Source organism: Kogia breviceps, chromosome 14, assembly GCF_026419965.1.
Source record: "Kogia breviceps isolate mKogBre1 chromosome 14, mKogBre1 haplotype 1, whole genome shotgun sequence".
Lineage (NCBI taxonomy): Eukaryota > Metazoa > Chordata > Mammalia > Artiodactyla > Physeteridae > Kogia > Kogia breviceps.
Genome location: NC_081323.1, coordinates 39,444,652 through 39,468,222, shown reverse-complemented (window position 1 = coordinate 39,468,222; position 23,571 = coordinate 39,444,652). Strand labels below are relative to the sequence as shown.

Below are 23,571 nucleotides of genomic sequence, written 5' to 3'. Positions count from 1 at the left end.
CAAAGAGAGTTTTCATATATCCCTCACCTAGTCCCCTGATTGTTAACATCTTGCATTACTATTAACTAAACTCCACAGTTTATGTAGATTTCATTAGGTTTTTTTTCCTAGTGTTCCAGGGTCCCATCCAGGATACCTCATTACCTTTATTTGTCATGTCTCCTTAGACCTGAGACAGTTTCTCAGCCTTTCCTTGTTTTTGATGACCTTGACAATTTTACTGGTCAGGTATTCTGCAGAATGTCCCTCAATTGGGTGTGTCTGAAGTTTTTCTTATGGTTAAACTGGGGTTATCGGTTTTGGGGGAGGAAGATCACAGAGTAATATACCAATTTCATTGCATCATATCCAGGGTACACACAGCTCATCACTGATGATGTTGCCCTTGATCACCTGGCCAAGGTAATGGTTGCCTGGTTTCCACACTGTAAAGTTATATTCCCCTCCCTTCCCTCCCACTTTCCACATTTCACTCTTTGGAAGCAAGTCACTAAGTGCAGCCCATACTCAAGGGGTGTCAAGTCAAGATCTACCTTTCTGAGAGGGTATATCTAACATAAAGTACTTGGAATTCTTCTCCACAGGAGACTAGGCAAGTCTCCTTATTTATTTATTCAATCATTTATTTGAATCAGTAGGGATAGAATCATGGATATTTGCTTGTTTTATACTTTGGGTTATAATTCAATAGAGGCATACTCCATTTTATTGTGCTTCACTTTATTGCTCTTTAAAGATAAACTTTTGTTTTTTGTTTTTTGCTTTTTTTTTTTTTTTAACAAATTGAAGGTTTGTGACAATCCTGCCTCAAGACAATCTATTGGCACCGTTTTTCTAACAGCATTTGCTCATTTCTTGCCTTTGTGTAACATCGTGGTAATTCTCAAAATATTTCAAACCCTCCACCAGTAAAAAAGATTGAAACTCGCTGAAGCCTCAGATGATGGTTAGCATTTTTCAGCAATAAAGTGTTTTAAAATTAAGGTATGTACATTTTTTTAGACATAATGCTACTGTACACTTAACAGATTACAGTATAGCATAAACATAACTTTTATATGTACTGGGAAACCAACAAATGTGTGTGTGTCGATTTATTGGGGTATTTGCTTTACTGCAGTGATCTGAAGCTGAACTTGCAATATATCTGAGGTTTGCCTGTACTGTGTTGTTTTGTTGCTCAAATTGTTCCAGCTTTGGTTATTAAGAGTTCTTTCAGATTGGCTGCTGTGTCCCTATGACAAGACCCCACTCTTTTGTTTTTTGAGCATTTTCTTACTTTCTGACACTATAAGGTGCTCCAGGCTCATCTTGTATTTTCCTTGTCCTTGCCCTAAAATCAGCCATTTCTCCAAGGAGCCTTGGTTCCATTTACTGAAGAATGATATTAGAAACCAATATCTCGGTGCTGGGTATGCACATTGCTACTGGGGTGTCATTGTTTCCAAGCCTCTCTCAGTAAACAGAGCTATGAAATATGCATATGCAAAGTCACCCATGTACACACACATCTATAATTCTATAAATCCAGCTCTATCTATATTAAACTAAACCTGAATTCAGACGGATATCTCTGAATCTAATCTAGTACCAAATGGTTCATTCTAGCTTTTTTTTTTTGTGGTACGCGGGCCTCTCACTGTTGTGGCCTCTCCCATTGCGGAGCGCAGGCTCCGGACGCGCAGGCTCAGCGGCCATGGCTCACGGGCCCAGCCGCTCTGCGGCACGTGGGATCTTCCCAGACCGGGGCACGAACCCGTGTCCCCTGCATCAGCAGGCGAACTCTCAACCACTGCGCCACCAGGGAAGCCCCATTCTAGCTTTTCCCCTTACTTGTCTGTAATCCCCACTCTCCCAACAGTGAAAAACCTGGATTCCATCATCTGCTGTTCATTTACCTATTCAATCCCCGTAGATATGCATAGCAGTTTCAGAATTATGAACCCACACCACCGTGGAAACAACTTTGCCAACTAGAGTACAGTGTTTATGTGCAGGTTTATTTGTTTTTTTTTTTTACTTTAGTCTTACAGTTTCCATTCAAATCACTGTTTTTATAAGTTACTTAGGTTGGTGTCTTTTTTCCTCATACCCCCTTCAAGGAGGTTATGTCATACACGTGAAATAATAGATTCTTTTGTCACACTCTGTATTACATCTTGGGATGCTCTGATCTCCTGGTTGACAGTTTTCTTTTTTTTTTTTTTGTAATTGCATATATTAGTTCACTTTTGGTGCTGGAAAGTTCAATGGGAATTGACAAATGCAAAGCATCATGTATTCACCACTGGCAGTGCCATACAGACTAGTTCTACGCTCTCTTTCCTCAAATCTCCTGACCTTCCCCTAGTCAGACACCACCCCTCCCCAAACTCTGTTTTTCATCCTTACAGTTTTGCCTTTTCCAGGATATCACGTGAACAGAGCCACACATTCTGGAGTCTTTTGGTCTTGCTCCTTTCACTTAGCGGTAATACATTTACGGTTCATTCAGGTTGTCGCGTGAATTAATAGCTTATTCTTTTTTTCCTGATTCCCTTTTATCACTGAATAGTCTTCCTTTATATGGAATGTTGTAATTGTTTTTGCGGAGAGGGGTATACATTGATTGATTGGTTGCCGAAATAGGTGATGTTCTGTTGAAGCATCCCCCAGAGAGAGAAAAAAATCATATATATCATACATATATGATATATATCATATATGATATATATGATATATATACATAGCATATATATGATATATCATATATATGATATGTGATATATATCATATATATATTTGGACCTCTTCTCAGAGCAATGTCTATGCAACCCCCAACAGATAAACTTGGGAGAAACAATACGTATGAACAGGAAAGAGGGAGCAGCCTGGGAATAGGCAACTATGAAATAGACAGCTTCTAACGCATTAAATATGAATGCTAATAACTCACACTCGAAAGTACCAAGTCTGTTTGAGCAGCTTCCTATTGCATTGCAGGTGGGTCTTACCTGTGTACACTTCTCATTCTCTATTTGCTCAGGGTGCTCTTCAAAGCCTCTGAGAGGCTCATATGTACTGTTACTTCCTGTGGATTTAAACTGTTGGCCTCCTCTTCTCTTCAATAGTGTTTGTAGTAATTTTCAAGAAAATAGTATCCATTTGTTTATATCACAGTGTAACTACTAAAGGTCTTTTTAGCCATCATTCTGGATAGAAATTACCCTCTGCACATTCCTACAGATTACCCACTACACATTCAAATGTCTCACATTTGAAAAAAATTTAAAAACAAAACAATGATAAACAACTATTTCACAAATTTTTAAAATCGCCCGAGTATGTTTGTTTAGATTTCCATGGGGATTAGAGGGTCGCTGTTTAAGCATACAAATTAACCTGTGACCTCAGAATTGGGGAGTTTGCTGTTTCTGTGCACTTGTCATTGAATAGCCAAAGTATGTTCAGTTTACATGCAAAATATAGCAGTAAACTCAATACACAGAATTCTATACATTTGTTAATATGGAAGTAGAGATATTAATATTGCTGTGAGCTAAATGCTATTTAGAAGAAAAATAAAGACTATTTACTGAATAAGAAATATTTCAAAAAAACAAGTAGTATGTATTTACTACCCTGTTTTGAATCTTAGGCTCACAGCACTTATCAGCCTTGTGGTATTGGGCAAGTTACCTAACCTTTTAAGTCATAGTTCCTAATCCACAATATGGCAAGAATAAATCCTTGCCTCATAGAGTTAATGTGATGATTTAATGAAATAACATGTGCGGAATAGTTGGCATGATTCCTGGCGTACTAATAGTAAGTACTAATAATGGCAGTCATTTCACTATTTTATGGGTAAAATTTACTTTTAAATTAGGTTGATAGTAATTTAGGAAAATAAGAAGCTGCAAACAGATATAAGAAATAAATCTTCTAATAAATAAATAAATTAATTAAATATATAATGCATATTTTATTAAATATATATAGCATAGTGTTAAATATGTACATATTGTGTACATTTTTCACGTTATAGTTGGTTATTGCTATAGTTGTTCAATATTTCCGCCTTCCCTATGAAGGTGGAAATACTTATGTTTAACCAAAATGAAGACTTTAACAGATCTCACCATTTTGAAACATCTTCTATAGCATTGTGATCTTACCATGAAGCTCCAAGCCTTGGAGTTACTGATGAATAAAAGCTGAGTACCACGGAAATGAAGGTATGGTTGCAGACATTTGAAAAGAAGAAAATCTTATCTATAGTGAAAACAAACAAACAAAACTCCAAGAACCGAAAGCACAGTCATTTAGCATTTTCTAATGCTAAAAAGGAGATCCAAAAAAATGCATTTGAAAATGTTTGCTGAATGTGTACATGTATCCCTCTGAAAGGAAACTTTTCTCTCTTTCAATGAAAACTATTAAATCAGTGTTAACAAGAAGGGGCTTACAAAATGTCAACCTTAAAAATAAATTGTTGACCCACCCTCCAAAATGTTTTTTAAAAAGAAGTGTATAATAACCTTATGTAATCAGAAAAACCAGTTAAGTCAGAAAGAGAAAAACAAATACCGTATGCTAACACATATATATGGAATCTAAGAAAAATAAAAGGTCATGAAGAAACTAGGAGTAAGATGGGAATGGAGACGCAGACCTACTAGAGAATGGACTCAAGGATGTGGGGAGGGGGAAGCGTAGGCTGTGACAAAGTGAGAGAGTGGCATGGACATATATGCACTACCAAACGTAGAATAGATAGCTAGTGGGAAGCAGCTGCATAGCACAGGGAGCTCAGCTCACTGCTTTGTGACCACCTAGAGGGGTGGGATAGGGAGGGTGGGAGGGAGGGAGACGCAAGAGGGAAGGGATATGGGGACATATGTATAACTGATTCACTTTGTTATAAAGCAGAAACTAATACACCATTGTAAAGCAATTATACTCCAATAAAGATGTTAAAAAAAAAAGAAAGAAAAACCAGTTAAACTAGAACCGAGGCAATATGTGTTTCCATAACACGGGTTTCACTTTAAGGAATCCTAAGCGGCAAAGTGATGATAATGAAATCCAAACATACAGAATTTTACAGCACGGTTTAACCAGGCTTCAGAAGGTAAGAACCGCTATTTATTACTGTCAGGATGTGATGTTTATTAAAGCAAGATTGTGCAGTTTTGTAGAGATCAGTAATACAATAATTGCAAGAGTACCAGTAAATTTCACACAGAAGAACAGCCAGGCATTAAAAATCAATGCAACCCAATCTACTTGAGTTTAGCGCTGTGGTTCTCATTGCCTCTGCTCTGTGCCTCGACCAGCTCAGCATTGGCCCTGGCTCCTGGTGACAGAGGCCATATTTCATGGTGCTCCTTCCTCAGGCTGCTGGCCAGTGATAAGCTATAATGGATCTGTGCCTAAGAACAGCTGTCTCCCCTTGTTCCCGGGAAGAGATGAAAAAGTGCCTCTGCTCTCACAAACTGTATTAACCTTGACAATAATAAAGTGTGTAATTAACAGATTTGCCCTAATAAAACCTCGCATTTCTTTTCCAAAACAATGTCTTCTATCCTCCTCAAGGATGTGTTTCATTTTGTCTTTCTGGTAAACACTTCTCTGGAGGTCAATAAGCCAAATAGTCCCCTGACTCAAGAATAAGCCAGGACCTCTCAGAAAATAATCGACTTTTAAACACTCCATCTAAATTCTTACCCTCTTTGCAGAGAACCAATTCCCTGTTTTTATTAAGGAATGAGGCTAGAAACACCTGAGTACATAATCACAACAAAAAGATGTGATACACTTGGATTTTTATGGGAAGAAATGTTGACTTTTTTAACATCAAAAGAACTCAGACCCTCTATTTTCTTTCAGTTTTCTACATACACTTTTTCGTTGTTGTCATTTTTTAAAAATCTCTTTAAAAAATTTTTTAACATCTTTTTTGGAGTATAATTGCTCCTTTGGTAACCACAGGGGGTGGGGCTAATTGAGTGAGTAGTTGAGAATCACATATTCCTGCAAAACATGAGAATTATGGGCAGGGTATCTCAGAGCAGAGGGGGTAGTGAGGGTTTCTAACCATTAAAACCCTTTAAAATAAATTATGCCATAATTTTAATCATGTGGAATCCAAATAAGCCAATTCCTTTACTAAAAATATTATTATGTTCTGCACAAATTACTTAAAAACGTAGAATGTATCTAAGGAAGGTTCTGTGAATTTTGTGGAGATCAAGATTTCCTCATTAAGGTAATTGGAAAATGTTCTATTGTTGGCCATTTTCTCTGCCTTTGAAAGCACAATGAATCTGACACATTTACTCATCAGTTCCATACAAGGATAACCCCTGAAGGTGACTATTTATTGTTAACTTGGCTAAGCAAATGTGTAGTTTATAGCCCTGGTTCTTGCTGCTTGCAATTCGAGGCAGCTGGGCTGAAGGCAACTGAAGTCAGTTTGCCCAGAGTTAATAGTCAGAAGGGCTTTATGTTTGTATTCAAAGTCAATCTGAGACTATGAGTACCATAATTGTGAATGTAACTGTTACCTGCTTGCCGTTTTTTGTTTCTGGTGTCTAGGTAGCAATGAAGTTTATGGAGGTATCTCTGCTCAGTAATTTATCCGTTTAATTAAACCAAAAATCGTTTCCAGGTGCAGGGAACACTCTGAGATGAATGAGACAATATCCCACAATCTGTTTCTTAATTTGAGCATAAGATGTAAGAATTTAGTATTATTCTTTACGCTCTCCACGTGCTATATTCGCATCTTAGCCTGGCTTCCTCAAAAGCAGAGCTGAGATAACGGCTTGCATGTGAATAGTTTATTTTGGAAAGTGAGGTCAAGGAACAGCGGGAAACAGGGAAGGGGGGAAGGCAATTCGGGGGGTACATTGTCAAGCTGGTTGTCTGTGGACAATTCGGGGTCAATTCTCAGTCTCAGAACTGAAGATTCAAGGGAATGAAGATGCAAATATTAATCTTCCCATATCCTCTGTCAGAATGGCTGAGAGGATCCCCCCTCATGCATGCCACCAGGTGGCAGTAAAAAAAATCACCAGGTCCAAAAGCAGAGTGGTGCAACCGAGGTGACAGCAGGCTGTCTCAGCAACGGCGGGAGGCAAAAAGGTTGACCTAAAAGATGTGCAATGGGACACAAGAGGTATCCAGTACACCTGTTTTAGCCATATATTTCACAATAAAAAATGTAAAATGAAGTAAGGCAGGGTCCCCTGCTCACAAACCAATGGGTGTGAATATCGGTATTCTCAATTAATGTGGTAGATATGCACCAAAGATGTGCGCTCCCTGTCCACAGGGCAACCTTATTGCTGTCAAGTTGTTCCCAGCCAGGAACCATATTTCCCAGCACCCTTTGCATCTAAATGGACCATCAGACCAACTCTAAGCCATGGACTATGAGCAAGTTGTGATGTGTGTCCTTCCAGGCCGGTTACAAAGAAATGTCTTTTCTTCTCTTTATTCTCTTGTCTATCAGCTGGATGGAGAAGATCTAGCAGGATACTCTCAGAAATTGCTAGGAGATGCCGGAGCCATGTGATGGAATCTGCATTGCCCAATGACCATGTGCCATGCCATGCTCTGGACAGGAACATCCACATTGGACACTGAGTGAGAAATAAACTCCTATTTTGTTGAGCTTACTTACTGAGGTTCGTGGGTTAATACGTTATAGCAGCTGGAAGGAATTACCTTAACTCATGAATCATAATGATGACTCTAGTGAGCCTGGAATTATAAAGCATTCCTGGAATAAAAGAGAGTAAGGAGGGACAGACTTTCCCTGGTTTCTCTATCAAGTGTGGCCAGGCTACATAGAGAATAGACTTGGGGGTGCCAGGCGGACGGGGTGGGGAGCTGGAGGGAAGGATGTATTGGGAGCTTGGGGTTAACAGATGCAACTTATTACATATAGAATAGATGAACAACAAGGTCCTACTGTATAGCACAGGGAACTATATGCAACATCCTGTGATAAACCATAATGGAAAAGAATAGAAAAAAGAATGCATATATATGTATAACTGAATCACTTTGCTGTACAGCAGTAATTAACACAACACTGCAAATCAACTCTACTTCAAAAAAAAAAAAAAAGTGTGTCCAGGCTAATCCTCGATCATTGGCCATGGAGCCAAGGTCACCCACACCAGCTCCAGGGATGCCAAGGGGAGCATTCTGAATTATGAACCAGACATGCACTGATAATGAACTGCAGCACCTGGAGCACTGAGACCTGTGACTGGAACTACTTATCTTAGCTTGATGCTTGGGTATCAAGAAGAGCTGACCACAGATGAAGAAGCGTTTCATTTTTCAGTATTTCAGGATGAGATACAAACTCACATAGATAGTGAAAGAAGGCATATTCATTAGAGTGTATCACACGATGGCCAATCCTGTAGTTTGATATTAGTCCCTGTGATAGATTGCTTGCAAAATGGGCGCAACTAATCCCCTCCCCATGCGATGTGACATTGTAGTTCTTCACATTGGGAGGTGGTGAAGTCTATGTCCCCACCCTTGAATCTGGGATGGCCATACGGCTTGCTGAGACAAAAGAGGGTGGCAGAAGTGACGTGATACTAATTCTTAGTCTGGGCTGCAGGAAGCCCTGCTCTCTCTGTTCCCTGCCTTTCCCAGGTGAACCAGCTTGGACTGGCCATCTGGAGGATCAGAGATGAGCCATCCCTGCTGAGGCCATCCTAGACCAGCCAGCCCCAATTCATCTATGTGCCCCTTCCCTCCACACTGGCCAGAGGAGGGAGATGCAGAAGAAAGGAGGCACAAAAGCTGGGAGCTGGGCCCATTTATACTAGGGCAGGTGAACCAGACTGCAGAAGGGGGAAAGGCCTGCATGCCTGTGGGTAGGGAATGCTAACCCTTGATGTGGCTACACAAAGGGGCATTTATATGAGTGGAAACTCACTACAGACGAGTCTGGGAAAACTGGCTTCTCTTAAATGGTGCTACTCATGAAGCCCCCATCATCTGCTTTTGCCCACAAAGGATGAATCGGCATGGAGTCCAAACAGGGGTGTGGTCAATGCTTATCTTTGAGTGGGTTTTAGTGTGTTTTTTATGGCAAAATTATTTGAAATTGGCCTAGCTTCACGGTTATAATTTTGGTTCCATTTATATGGACTCTAAAAAATCAGTCAAAATGGGCATTTTAATATTTATGCAGAGTTTCCTATGATCACTTAAGATTTCTTAAAGCAGTCATTAGATATCAGGTCGCTTCAACAAATTTAGGGTATTTGTGAGGTAAGGCATCTGTCCCTTTCTACTCTAAGATTTTTTTTTTTTATTCCATCTTTTAAAAGTCCTGAAAGATTGAGATGTTTAAATATATCAAGAACTTTTCAAATGTGGTGACTGGGAAATGTAAAATTAAATATGTGCTTTGCATTATATTCCGATTGGACAGCATTCAGGTAGAACGGGGGTTGGCAAACAATGACCTATGGGCTAAATCTAGCCTGTTTTTGTAAACAACATCTTACTGGCACACAGCCGCATCCATTTGTGTAGCTACAGTGTGTGGCTGCTTTTGCACCACAACTGGCAGAGTTGAGTAGTTGCAACAGAGACCACATGGTCCTCAAAATGTAAAATATTTACTATCAAGCCCTTTACCTAAAATGTTTGCATAAAATCTACAGTATCACTAGTTGGACAGGAACATTTTGGGGGGAAAACTGTTCTAGTATTTGATTCATGTGCCACGACAAAAAAGAAGAAAGACTCCCAGTAAGTTGGGTGTGTGGTTTCAGAGGGATGTGGTCACTTGGCACCAAAGGACCACTCTTGGCTCACACACAATCTGTGGTTCTGTGGCAGAAGGGACATGAAACACAGGTCTCCCCAATCCTGAAGCAATTCAGTGTGTGGGCCAAGTCAATCCACTAGAATAAGAAACCACACCCTGTTCCCGAAGGAATTTTCAAGTGATAGTAGAGAAGCAAGTTGGCTGAGTTTTGCTGGGTGTTGAGCTCAGCCTTAGGCATCGCAGACGAGATGGGCATATGCAAGAGTTGAGCACCCTCCTCCCCCACGTAGGATGTGAGCTTTAAGTAATTTTTGAGATGATTGAAATGGCTGCCATCATTCCATGCACTGGTTTAAAAGAGCTTCCAGTCACTAACATTGACTTAAACAGTCACTGTGTGCCAAGACAATTAGAAGTGTTTTCCCCATATTTAATCTTTACAACAAGACTCTGAGACAGGGGCTTTATTACCCCCTTTGTACAAGGGAAGGAAATAAGACTCAGAGAGGCCAAGTCACTTGCCCAATGTCACTCAGCTGGTAGGTGCAGGGTTTGAAAGCAAGGCCCACTCTTATCTATTACAAACACTGCTTCTCAATATATATGGAAATCACAGCACCTCTGTCAGCACACACAACTCTACCCTCTGAAGGGGTAGCAAAGACAGCAAAAGCATCAGGACAAGCTGTATCACTTTGTGATACAATGAAGGGAATGTAAGCAAACACCAGGGCAAGCAAAAATAAAATATTTCCAGAAACAAAACTTTCCTAAGAAAGGATGTTTAAAGCTCAGAACTATGGGAACTGGGGAAAAACCAGTTGATTGCTCTTTGGAATAATTAGCCCTTGCAGCAACTTCAAAATTCTGTCACTGTAACAAAGAAGTATCTCGTTACATCGCATTTGCTCAGGATTCTGACATTTAAAAATTTAATAACTAACAGGATGTGTAGTATAGGCATTGATTACCACTCTCCCCCTGTAAAGACAAACCAACTGAGTCTTGAAATATTGCTAATATGCAGTGCTAAATGTCAACATTTTTTGCTTTCTCTGATAGGCTATATAAGGAAGCACAAGGCATGTTTATTTAAAATTTGGTCAACAGAATTTTACCTTTGAGTGTCCACAACTTTGTTATTTTTTTAACCTGACATTTTAAGCAATCTTAACAAACATAAAAATGATTTCTTCAAGGCATAATAAATGTTAAGAAACTTGTTAATCTGTAAATAAAACTGCTAGGTGGTTAAATGGCATTTAAAGTATAAAGTTAGTATTAAAATAATGTACTTAACATTTCAGAAATGGACTGGTCTTAGATGCCAAACAAAAAATATACCCCTGTGGGGAAAAAGTGGAGAAAAGCTGGGCTCCACGTTTTCCAAATATTTCAGAAATATACAAAATATTCCTAGTTATTAGGAATAATTATTAATTATTTATTAAATAATAATATTGTTATTAATAGTTATTAATCCATTTCTTTTTGGTGATCAAAGTCAGAATAATCATTACCTCCATGGGAAGGATGTTCATTGGGAAGAAGCCCAAGGGAACAAGGGAACTTTCTGGGCGATGAAAAGTTTCTATATTTTGATCTGGGTTGTGGTCACACGAATATATATATGTAAAAATTCAGCAAGCTGGACATTTATGATTTGCCTTTTATTATATGTAAATTATTTTGTTAAAATATATTGGAACGGCACCAAACCAAGTGGTTGCTTGTCTTTTCTAGCAAATACGTAGCACCCTGAAGGCAGCTTCTGCAAATGTGGGACACTGGATATATCCCAGAGTGCACATTTGCTAGGCGGTTGCCATGGATGATTAACAGCAGGTAAGTTGCAATGAGGAACAGAATGGATGAACCATAGTTCATACTTCCAACCATAGTTGGAAGGTGATTAATAAAGGAGGGGGATGATAGGTAAGGATAATGCGCCTGCGTTGGAAGATTGGACGTCTAAGGATGGGAGAAGAACGGGTGTTTTGGGGTGTGGCTGTGGGATGGGAGCTGAGTCAGAGGGATGGCAACCTCCATCAAAGACACAGAACTGCACACTGAATATTCTAGTACCTTAGCAAGAGCCAAAGAAATAATGTTCTTAAGAGTTGGGAGGCTCCTTTCATCTTTAATTTCTTCACCGTTCCCACTGGTAGAGCCTCATGCCTCTTTAGCTATTAACTTGGCTCACACAGAGAAACCTGCAAGTTGGTGGGGCTTTCCTTCTGCACAGCAGAGGTGCTAAGTCCTCAGTGTTTGATCGTACAGAATAAAATCACATGGTTTCTTTTTTTTTTTTTTTTTTGCAAAATGAGACATTTTTTACAAGAATATGAATGTATGTATGTATGTACCTATCTCTCCCTCCAGCATAAATATAAGATTTGTTCACACTTAAAGGATTTTATTTCTTTAAAACCTAACGAAATGTTTAAGAATGCACCTTGAGGTTTTCTGATAGTTCTTAGCAAAGGCTAAAGTAGTGAGAGCTTCAGCTCCATCTGGCAGTTTCAACTGAAGCTTCTGTCAGCCAGAGCGACACATGGGAGTCACCTGGGGAGTTTACGAAAGTTTTTGAGTCCAAGGCGTCTCCCCAGACCAATTACAGCTTTTGTGGTGGTTCCAGGTGTCAGTAATCTCTAAAGCTCCCTACGTGAGTCCTTTGTGCCACCAAATTTGGGAATGATGCTGCTAGTAGCCTTCCCCCACTGCTACTCTAAGTGTGGTCCCAGACCAGCAACATCCCCTGGAAGCATGTTAGGACTGCAGAATCTCAGCTCAACTTCCAATCAGAATTTGCATTTTAACAAAGCTTCCAGGTAATTCATATACACACTGAAGTCTGAACAGCACTGGTGGATCATTTGTGTGAGGTCCCCTTTTCACAAATCAAAAAAAATTTCAATTCAATAGAAATTTTGAAAATCAGTCAATTCTTTCAGTGAGAAATATATATACACACTCATATGCATATATATTTAGTTATAACATTTGTATATTTAGATGTATCTATATTTAGATGTATCTATATTTAATGTATCTATATCTATAGATATACATTATCATACAGAAAATATTTCCTAGTCTTTGAACTCCAGATTAATAGAGTCATTTGTTTTATAAAAAAAAGAAACAGCCATCCAAAGCAGAAAAGGGAAAATGATTGATTCATGGAAGCTCTGGGGTATTATGTTCCTAGAATATGTTCTGTGACTTAATGCTGGAGCACATTTTTCCCATTATGACTGTGTTCAAACATCCCAGAGGGCAAGTTTAAGGCTGGAATGAAGGAGTCCAAAAAGAGTTTACTGGATAATCTTGTTCACACACTCAGGGATACTAACAGAACAGCAAGAGCCCTTGCACCAGCACAGAGAGAAAACCCACTACTCTCCCTTTAATCAGATGTCAGCTACCTGGCCAAATTTAAAGAGCATGTGATTATACAACTCCCCTTCCCTAAGTTATATCTTAGATTAAGCTGGGATACACACAACACCCACACATGAACCCCAGAAGAGACTCAAACAATATTCTTTCCTTTTTCCAAAGCCATATTCCATCAATTATGTTTCGTGTAATGACAACAGATTTAACAACGAGACACTACAAGAAACAGATGAAATCCAGTCCTGCTTTTGCCTTAGGAACTTTCTCGAAGACATGGTTCATAATGTCATTGTGTCCTCACTGAAAGACCTAAAGAAACACTTATTTACAAATTGGAGTTAGCAAGCTTTGCTTTCCTGTAGGAAAGACTGTTTCTCTCATTCCCTGTCTCTGTTGAAAAAAAACAATTTTGCAACTCTTTTAACTCGACTCCCAGGAGGCTTGGAAAAAAAATCAAATTTATACACTAACTATTGATTATGTTCCTGTGTGAGGTTTTCACATTTGTGTCCTTTATTATTCTTTTTTCTCTTCCATGGTTTATATTTTTCAGTCCTCAATCTTGTATTTATAATTTGACAAACTTTTCTTACGGAGGATTTCACTGTACATAAGTGCCGATCTTTTGGGGAACAAAATAGGTTTAAAAAATTCCCTTCAATATCAGTTCCAGTATTTAAACTTCTTCCCTTGTAAGGACACTTAAATAATTCTCAGGAATTTATAAATCCGTTAATCCTACATCCAACACAGGACACTGGCGTAAGGTCATCAGTTAGGGTCTTTTGAAGGTTGGGTGTACTTATTAAGAAAATACTAGCTCATTGCATGGAGGGAAAACCTAATCAAAAACTGCTAACATCTTTAGCACATTAGAGACAGCCTACAGATGTAATAGGGAAGAACAAATCTGACTTCATACTGGATCTGTTCTTTTACTTTAACCTTTGTATCCTGTCTCTTTTGCTACAAATTAAGCATGTTGTCAATAGCCTGAAATACACAGGATAGCCCATTCTCAAGGCTCTGACCTTTAAAGATATAACACTTTTCCAGTCATACAGAGAAAAAAAAGTTGCAGAACAGAGAATATAATTTGTCTTGTTGGGGGTTTACAGGAATATTATGACCTGACCTACCTGGACAGCTGCAAGAACGAAGGATTCAGACACCAAGAAGTTTGCACCAACCAACAACACCCCCTTCTGCTTTAATATAAAAGAAGCCTGAATTCTAACTTGGATAAAATGGTGCTTTGGGACGCTAGCCCATTATCTTCTCAGTCTACTGCCTTTCCGAATAAAGTCACTATTCCTTGCTCTGACCACTTGCCTCTCGATTAGCCTGTGTGCAGTGCAGCAGTATGAGGTTGGACTCAATAACAGAGAAATGGTGGCTTGACAAGCTTTTATAAATCCTTATTCCCAGATTGCACCCAAGAACAAAGAAACAAGGATCTCTGGGGTAGAGCCCTGGCATCAGTATTTCTAAACTTCTCCTAGTGATTCCAGTGAGTAGCCAAGGTTGAAAACCAGTGTCCCAATGCAATACATCTCAAGCTCTACCCTATACACAAATGTTCTAACAAGCTCTTGGTTGAGGTTGATGGTCTGAAGAACAACTTTAACTTGCAAAGTCCTAAAGAACAGATCAAGTTCCTTGAATAACTGAGCTGGGGTCTGTATAGTCTAAGGAAAATGAGATCACCACTGTGTCCTAGAGAGAGCACAGGATTATGAGTTCAGCAATCTGGGTTCTAGTCCAAGTTTGGTCATTGGTAACTAGGAAGCCTTTTTCAAGCTGCTTTAACTTGCTGGGTCTATGGTTCCTGTTTGTGCTGAGATCTACCTGGCTCCCTTCCAGCTCCATAATTCTGTTGTTTTGAAGACTCTCCACATTCCAGCTGCTCCAAGGAGTTACAGCTCCTACAAAGAGCCAGGTGTGCAAAAGAGCTGGCTTGACTGAAAAATAATCTGACAGGTGCTTAATGCCTGGGAGAGAAAATTATGTGCGCTAACTGGAGTTTGTGTATACTTTCCTACACTTAAATTCCTAGAACAGACACTGACCTTCTATTGTAAACAACTCCTAGGTTAGATATATGAGCCCATCCTGCCTCAAACCATTTGGTGTCTTGACATGTTCTGTATTAACAATGTCAAACTGTGGTAGGTTGATGCAAAAATGGTGCCAATTTTCCTCTCCCGTCTGTATCCAGGTCCATTCCAATGTGACTCTGCAGCTCCTCCTGTCAGAAGATGGCATCTGTTTCTCTTCCCTTTTGGCCACATAACTTGCTCTGGCCAATAGAACACAGTCAAAGTGATGTCATACCTGTCCAAGCCTTCATCTCTAGAGGCTGTGCAGCTTTGGACCCTGCCCACTTGCCATGAGAACAAGCCTAAGTCAGCCTGATGAACAATGAGGGACTCATAGAGCAAAGATGGGTGAGCCCCGCTGAGGCCATCCTAGACCAGCCAGCCTCCAATCCACTCAGCAGCTGACTCTAGATGCCTGATTGAGCCCAGATGAGACCAGAAACCTGCCAGCTGAGCATACCTCAAACTGCCAACTTGCAGAATTGTGAAGAACGACAAATGCTTACTGTTCTCAGCTCTTAAAAATAATCATAGCAAAATATAAAATTTACCATTTTAACCATTTTTAAGTGTATAATTCAGTGGCATTAGTTACATTCATGTTGTTGGGCAACCATCACCACTATGCATTTCCAGAACTTTTTCATCATCCCAAATAGAAACTGTGCCCATTAAAAAAAATAACTCCCCATCTGCCGCCCCTGAGTCTCTGGTAACCTCAAATCTACTTTCTTTCTCCACAAATTTTCCTATTCTTTGTGTCTCATATAAGTGGAATCATACAGTATTTGTCTGTTTGTATCTGTCTTATTTCACTTAGCATAATGATTTCAAGGCTCATGTTGTAGCATGTGTTTGAATTTCATTCCTTTTTAAGGCTGAATAATATCCTATTATATGTATAGACCACATTTTGTTTATCCATCCATCTATTGATGGATCAGTTTTTGGCTTTTGACTAATGCTGTTATGAACACCAGTGTACAAATATCTGAGTCCCTACTTTGAATTCTTTGGGGGTATGTAACAATAAGAATTGCTGTTTCATATGGTAAGTCTATGTTTAACTTTTGAGGAACCACCAAACTGTTTTCCACAGCAATGCATGAGGGTTCCAATTTCTCCACATCCTTGGAACTTTTTACTTTCCATTTTTATTTATTAGAAAAAAATTTTATAATAACCATCCTAATGAATGTGAAGTGGTATTTCATTGTGGTTTTGATTTGCATTTTCCCCAGTGATGACCAGTGATGTTGAACATGTTTTCATGCACCATTTGTATATCTTCTTCGTAGAATGTCTATTCAAGTCCTTTGCCCATTTTTAAACCGTTTTGTTGTTGTTGAGTTGGAGTTCTTTATATATCCTGGATATTAATTCCTTAGTAGGCAAATGCTTTGCAAATATTTTCTCACATTTGTGGCTTGTGTTTTCACTCTCTTGATAGTGTCTTTTGACGTACAAGGTTTTGTTGATATCCAGTTTATTGACTTTTTGCTTTTGGTGCCTGTGCTTTTGGTGTCATATCCAAGAAATCACTGCCAAATACAAAGTCATAAAGCTTTTCCATTATGCTTTCTCCTAAGTGTTTTATAGTTTTAGCTCTTACGTTTATGTCGTTGATTCATTTTGAGTTAATTTCTGTATATGGTATAAGGTAAGCCTCCAACTTCATTCTTTTGCATGTGGCTATCCAGTTTTCTCAGTACCATTTGTTAAAAAGATTGCTCTTTCCCCATCCAATGGCCTCGACACCCTTATCAAAAATCATTTGACCAAAAATGTGAGGGTTTGTTTCTGGGTTCTATATTCTCTTCCATTGGTTTGGATGTCTATTCTCATGCCAGCACCATACTTTGGTTTTTATTATTGTAATAGTTTTCTTATTGTTTTGTAAGTTTTGAAATCACTAAGTGTGAGTTCCCCAACTTTGTTCTTTAAGAAGAATGTTTGGTTATTTGGGGGTCCCTTGAGATTCCATATGAGTTTCAGGATGTGTTTTTCTATTTCTGCAAGAAACGCTGCTGAGATTTAGATAGGGATTGCATTGATCTGTAGATCACTTTGTGTAGTATTGTCATCTTAACAATATTAAGTCTTCTAATCCATTAACACAGGATATCTTTCCATTTATTTATGTCTTCTTTAATTTCTTTCAGGAATACTTTGTAGTTTTCAGCATGTTTTAAGCTCTTTGGTTTTGGAGTGCTTTGTTACACAACCTTATTTGTGATAATAGATGACTTTATTGAGAAAGCTCCCAGCAAGAGATTAGCCTTACTCATTTGTAAAACAGGTTGTCAGGGAAACTGCTTCTCCCCTGTCCTCATGTTTCCATGACGGGTCTTCCACTGGAATAATGCTTTTATTCTCTTGCCTCTGCTACTCACTTGTCTGCATGTGACAGGGAGTGTGGCTTATCTGATGGAGGGGAAAGGAGAAGGGTTAGGGCATGTGCATGGCTTGAGGACCCTTCTTTTTATTTTTCTGGACAGTCTTCCTGTCTGCATGGCTTGGGTATTCTTCTACTTCCATGTGTCAAGGACCCAGAACTTCTTGTCTAGAGGTTGGCAATCCCATTCTGATGCCATAATGGTAGGTGATGAGTGTATGTGGAAGTGATCCTCCCTCCCCTGGGTTAATATCAGCTTTGCAGAGCTCTTTCTTATACTTAACCTGGAGGGTGTGGTGGAGGTGTGTATTATATGAGGCCTCGTTAGTAAATGGGGCTTCACAATCATAAAGCTGATATCTGGATTTTGATCTCTTTCCCACAGCATAAACACCAAGATGTCCACACTGCCCTAACCTCATGTGCAATTATAATTATTTGAATTGGTCCTGGTAATGAGAAGAGGCCACACAGGAGAATTCAGGAATTGAAGGAGGAAAGTGCTGCTGGTGGGATGGTGGAGAGAAGAGATCAGGAGAGAAAAAGAGTCCAAAGGGAAAGGGCAGATCTGTTACAATCAAGGTACCCTTTATTAATCACTCACTATGTGCTATCCTCTATCTATTGTTTTTAATCTTTCCAGCTGCTCTAGAAGGCAAGTACTATTATGCCTCATGTTAAAAATGACCAAAGAGAAGTTATCAAGATTTAAAGCTTGTTAATGGTTGTAATAGAAAAAATATTGTTTTAATTCTTCACCCCCCTCCCCATAATGATTATAAATTCAACCCTTTGTACATGACTTTTTAGTGCCTCTCAGTAGAGTATGTGGAATATATATAGCCCCAATCCATTGACTTTAAGCTTAGCCATGGGTCTTGCTTTGGCCATTGAAATGTTAGTGAATAGACACAAGCAGAGGCTTTCATGTACTTGCATGGTTTGGCTTGGTTCCTTGAGTTCTTGCCATCTTCCCTGAAAAGAACCTGACTTGGGCACTTGCTCATCCAAGAATACCAAGAGGCATCCAAAACAGACTTGAACCTGACCTAAACCCTGAAGCCAACTTCAGCTGTCCTGAAGCTTGAAGCAGAGTGACCCTACCAACCTGCAGGCCCAAGAGTAAGAAAAATAAGTGTTTGTACTTATAAGCCATTACATTTTGGGGGTTGTTTGTTAGGCAGCATTTTTGAAACCATAGTTGACTAATACAGTGGTGAAGTAAGGATTAAATTACAGGACTGTCTGAATTCAAAGCCTTTGCTCCGAACCTCCCTAATATACAACCTAGGGAATCACATTGCCCATGATTATCCCCGTAATATTCAGGTGGAGCAGAGTCCCTTGGTGTCTGGGATGTGCTTAGTACAGATGCTCACATGCCACGGATGAATCATCTTTATAGATAAAGCTTCAGGCTGATCTGTCCGTCAGTTCCTCAGAATCTAAAGATTTCTTTTGCACTTCTTTAATCATTTTGCACTGCAGGACTGTTCCATGCTACATTGGAAGCTAGTAAAAAGCTTGGTTTACACGCAACATTTGACAGAGCTGAGATTTCAGGGCTGCTCCAAATCAGTCAAACATGACCACAGCATCTGAGCAAAATGCCGAGAGGACCCACTTTATCAACCAAAGTTTGCTTTCCTCTCAGGGAATAATTTGAACTTAATCCAAGGAATTCCTCATCTTGCACGAATTGATATGTAATACAGCTTTTGCAGGCAAAAATAGCCATTTACTTAATCTAGTGTTTAACCAGAAAACAATACAACAAAATAAAAAACAAAAGGCAAGCAAGCAAATGAACAAAAGAAAAATAACATGTACAATCAGTCATGCACTTTAGTTCCTATTCCTCTAAATCACAGATGGTTGAGACAGAGGAGTCCTTAATGGGAAAGCCAAGTTGATTTATTTTACCCCATTTGGTCTTGGCACAGAACCCAGGAAGCTGGATGGGACCACTTTCAACATAGAAGCATCACAAAACATAGCAGGCTCGTAGGTATAGTGGCCTGGAGAGGAAAGATCACAGCTGTCTCTAGATACAAAAATAGCCCAAATCCCTATTAGCTACCTGGCCAATGACATAATGGCTTTCTGGGTAGATGGAACACTTAGGGAGGGATGCCCTCTGGCCTCTCCCAGAAGTGCCTCTAGGTGGGGAGGGAGGACAGATAAGCAGCAGCCAGCTTTACCTGGTGGTGAGAGGCGGCCATCCATTTCTCCATTTCTATCCACTCCTTCTCTGTTCTTCCTCCCGTTTCTGCAAATCCCTTCCCCTTATGCCACCTCATTCCCCAAAGGCTTCAAGTTCTGTCCTACTTTAATCAGAGAATCAGTACCTCCTGGTACTTGAGGGTTTCTCTCTCCCCCGAGCTGGTCTCCAATTCACACAGGGCTTCTGCCCCAGAGGAAAATTCAGGACTGTCTTTCTACATTGTTCACTGTGAGTAGCCAATGTCCCTTCTGCATATTAGTCAGCTCACACCCTCTGGAGCCACAGGCCATGACCGTCCTCCAAGACCCTGTCTCTAAACAGCTTCTGGATTCAAGTTTTTCTCGATTTTCTAGTGCTTTTAATGTGTTACACACTCTTTAAAGTTCTCTCTCTCTCCCTCCCTCCACCCCTCTCTGCTTCTCTCTCTATTTATAACAACTCTGTGAGGTCTGTACTACTATTATCCCCATTTTACAGATCTAGAACTGAGGCCTGACCCAGTAAGTAGGAAAGCTGTGTACTTGAACCCAGGCCTTCCAGCCAGCACATCCACATGGCTAAAAAAAAATGATTATCTTTTGGGATTTATGTTAAGGGCTTTACATACATTTTCAAATTTAATCCTCTCAACAACCCTGTAAGATTGGCAGAATTATTATCACCCTATGACATGAGGAAAGTGGGGTATGGAGGTTAGCTGACTCAGTCATGGTCACACAGCCTGTTTAAGTGGAGGAATCAAGGTTTGACGCTAGGTGGCTTTAGATCCAAAAGCTTTTGCTCTTAAAGAGTTTTAAATCCCTATTCAAAATGGTTGCCTCCAAACTTGGGAAACTCCGCCCCTTTGTCACCCACACACCAACACCAGCCTTTCTCCTCTCTTCTTATACTCTGGAGGGAAGAGAAAGATGCCTGATTGTCTTGACACTATTTTCTTCCCTCGGAGGGGCCACCGAATGCTGAAACCAAGCATCCTGTGGGAGTGAGGGAAAAACCCAGGGCTTGTACAAGTAACCGTGGGTGTTACCTGAGATTTTACCCTATTCAGAGGCATTTGGTACCCCAACAGGGAACTTCAGAGAGAACAGGTATCCTAATCTGGGTTCTTCTGAAAGCAGACCCTAACGAAGGTCTTTAGTTCTTTACATGGGAGAAGATTCCAGGAATCCATGGAGAGACTGAGGAAAGGGCAAAGGAAATGAGAGAAATCCGAAATGGGTGCATGAATGAGATGCTTACCACTGTGGGTGACTGGGGCTCAGTCCTGTAGTGGTCCCTGTAAGGATGCTTGCAGAATGCATGTCAGAATTATCCCCCTAAGCGACAGGGCAGCAAAGTGTGTCTACCAGGGCTAGTCTCTACCTAATGTTCCAAATTCTGTAGGTGTTTGGGGAACAAATGAAGGAATAAGAGACCCCCAATCTGGACAGTGACCTGGGAGGGACAGTAATGACAACTGTATAGGATAGCACAGATGACAGTAAATCTCATAATGTTGAGTGAAGGAAGTTAGGCATATTATCAAAAAGTCTACAAATAATAAATGCTGGAGACGGTGTGGAGAAAAGGGAACCCTCCTACACTGTTGGTGGGAATGTAAGCTGGTGCAGCCACTATGGAGAACAGTATGGAGGTTCCTTAAACAACTAAAAACAGAGCTACCATACGATCCAGCAATCCCTCGCCTGGGCATATATCCAGAGAAAGCCATAATTCGAAAAGATACATGCACCCCAATGTTCATAGCAGCACTATTTACAATAGCCAAGACATGGAAACAACCAAAATTTCCACTGACAGATGAATGGATAAAGAAGATGTGGTATATATATATATACACATACACACACACATATATATAATGGAGTACTACTCAGCCATAAAAAGAAGGAAACAATGCCATTTACAGCAACATGGATGGACCTAAGATTATCACACTAAGTGAAATAAATCAGACAGAGAAAAATGAAGATCATATGCTATCACTTATATGTGGAATCTAAAAAAATGATACAAATGAACTTATTTACAAAACAGAAATAGACTCACATAGTAAACAAACTTACAGTTACCAAAGGCAACAGGTGTGGGTGGGTGGGGCGGATAAATTGGAAATTTGGGATTAACAGATACACACTACTATATATAAAATATATAAATAACAAGGGCCTACTGTATAGCACAGGGAACCATATTCTATATCTTGTAATAACCTATAATGGAAAAGAATCTGAAAAAGAATATATATATATACACACACACATATATATATATACGCACACCTATATATAAAACCGAATCACCTTGCTGTACACCTGAAACACTGTAAATCAACTATACTTCAATTTTTTAAAAAGTCCAAAAAAAATTAGGCACAAGAGAGCAGATCCTGTACAATTCCATTAAAGTCAAGTCCCCAAACTGGCAAAATCTATGGTGGACAGTGGTTACTTTTGGGTGTGACTGAGAATGGAAGGGAGCACAGGGCTGGCATCTGTTGAGGTAGGGGGTAGGTGCTAGAATATGGTGATTCTAGTGTGTCCCTTTGTTAAAATGTGTTGGGCTGTTCATTTATAATTTGTGCACTTCTCTGTATAAATGTTAAACATCAAGACTTTTCTTTAAAAAGTGGAAGTGGGCGAGTGTAGGCGTGGCTTTTAAGCATTTCTAGGGCTTGTGTCCTCACCGAAAGAAAAATACAGAGACACCCAGAGTTAATTTCCCTCTGTGTGTATTGCAAAAAATACTTAAGAAAGCCAAGGCTTTTCAGAAAAGCAACTAACATTTAGGATCAAAAAACCTTTTGCTAATGGCTGTTTTGAAAATGAAGGACCATATTTCATCTTCTCAAATGACCTCGCCCTCCAATACTTACTACTAATTACAAAGGGGAAAAGAGTAACCTTATAGTGGAGAACCCTGGCACACCCCACCTTCGTCTAGTGAGCCCCACCAGCAACGGGACACATTGAAACTGACCAGATGCACCAGGAACACCCAGAATCACTTCTCCGATAAGGTTGCAAAGGTGTATCACCTGAATCCCATTACCAGGAAGTGGCAGACAAAACCAAATCAAGGGACACTCTATAAAATTAGTTGCCTAGGTCACGAAGAAGTGCCAAGGTCAAGAAAGATAAAGTAAGGCTGAGGACCTAGTCTAGACTCAATGAGACTAAAGAGATGTGACAACTAAATGCAACATTTCATCATGTCATTTTCTCTTTTCCTTCTTTTGGCCACACCGTGGGGCTTGTGGAATCTTAGTTCCCCGACCAGGGATCGAACCGAGGCCTCGGCAGTGAAAGCGCCAAGTCCTAACCACTGGACTGCTGGGAATTCCCCACAACAGGTGATTTTCAACTAGATCCTTTTTCTATAAAGGCTGTTACTGGGACACTGGAGAACCTTACTGGGACCTGAGGATTAAATGGCTGTAAAGTCTCAGTGTGAATGTCCTGATGTAGATGGCAGCGTGTGGCTATTTAGAAGATGCTCTTTTTCAGTAGGAAAAACACTATGGGATTTGGAGGTGATGGAGCACTGGGTTGACCGCTTACTCTCAACAGATTCAGGACAAAGAGTTCTTTATATGGTGCTTATGACCTCTGTGTAAATTTGAGACTATTTGAAATGAAAGTGAAAAGTAAGGGAATTT

The 23,571-nt window shown here is 39.8% G+C and overlaps 1 protein-coding gene across 2 annotated transcripts in view; it reads right to left on the bottom strand.

Moving 5' to 3' along the window:
- PAK5 (p21 (RAC1) activated kinase 5) overlaps window positions 1-23,571 on the bottom strand; it is a 317,201-nt gene that overhangs the window by 46,357 nt on the left and 247,273 nt on the right. Inside the window, exon 1 of one of the 2 annotated variants that reach the window (XM_067013926.1) lies at window positions 4,158-4,229. The exons of the other annotated variant lie outside the window; for it this stretch is intronic. Coding sequence (XP_066870027.1) covers window positions 4,158-4,160 — 3 coding nt within the window. The 5' untranslated portion in view covers window positions 4,161-4,229. Of the gene's footprint in view, window positions 1-4,157; window positions 4,230-23,571 lie in introns of those variants that run through there. 2 annotated transcript variants of the gene reach the window in all.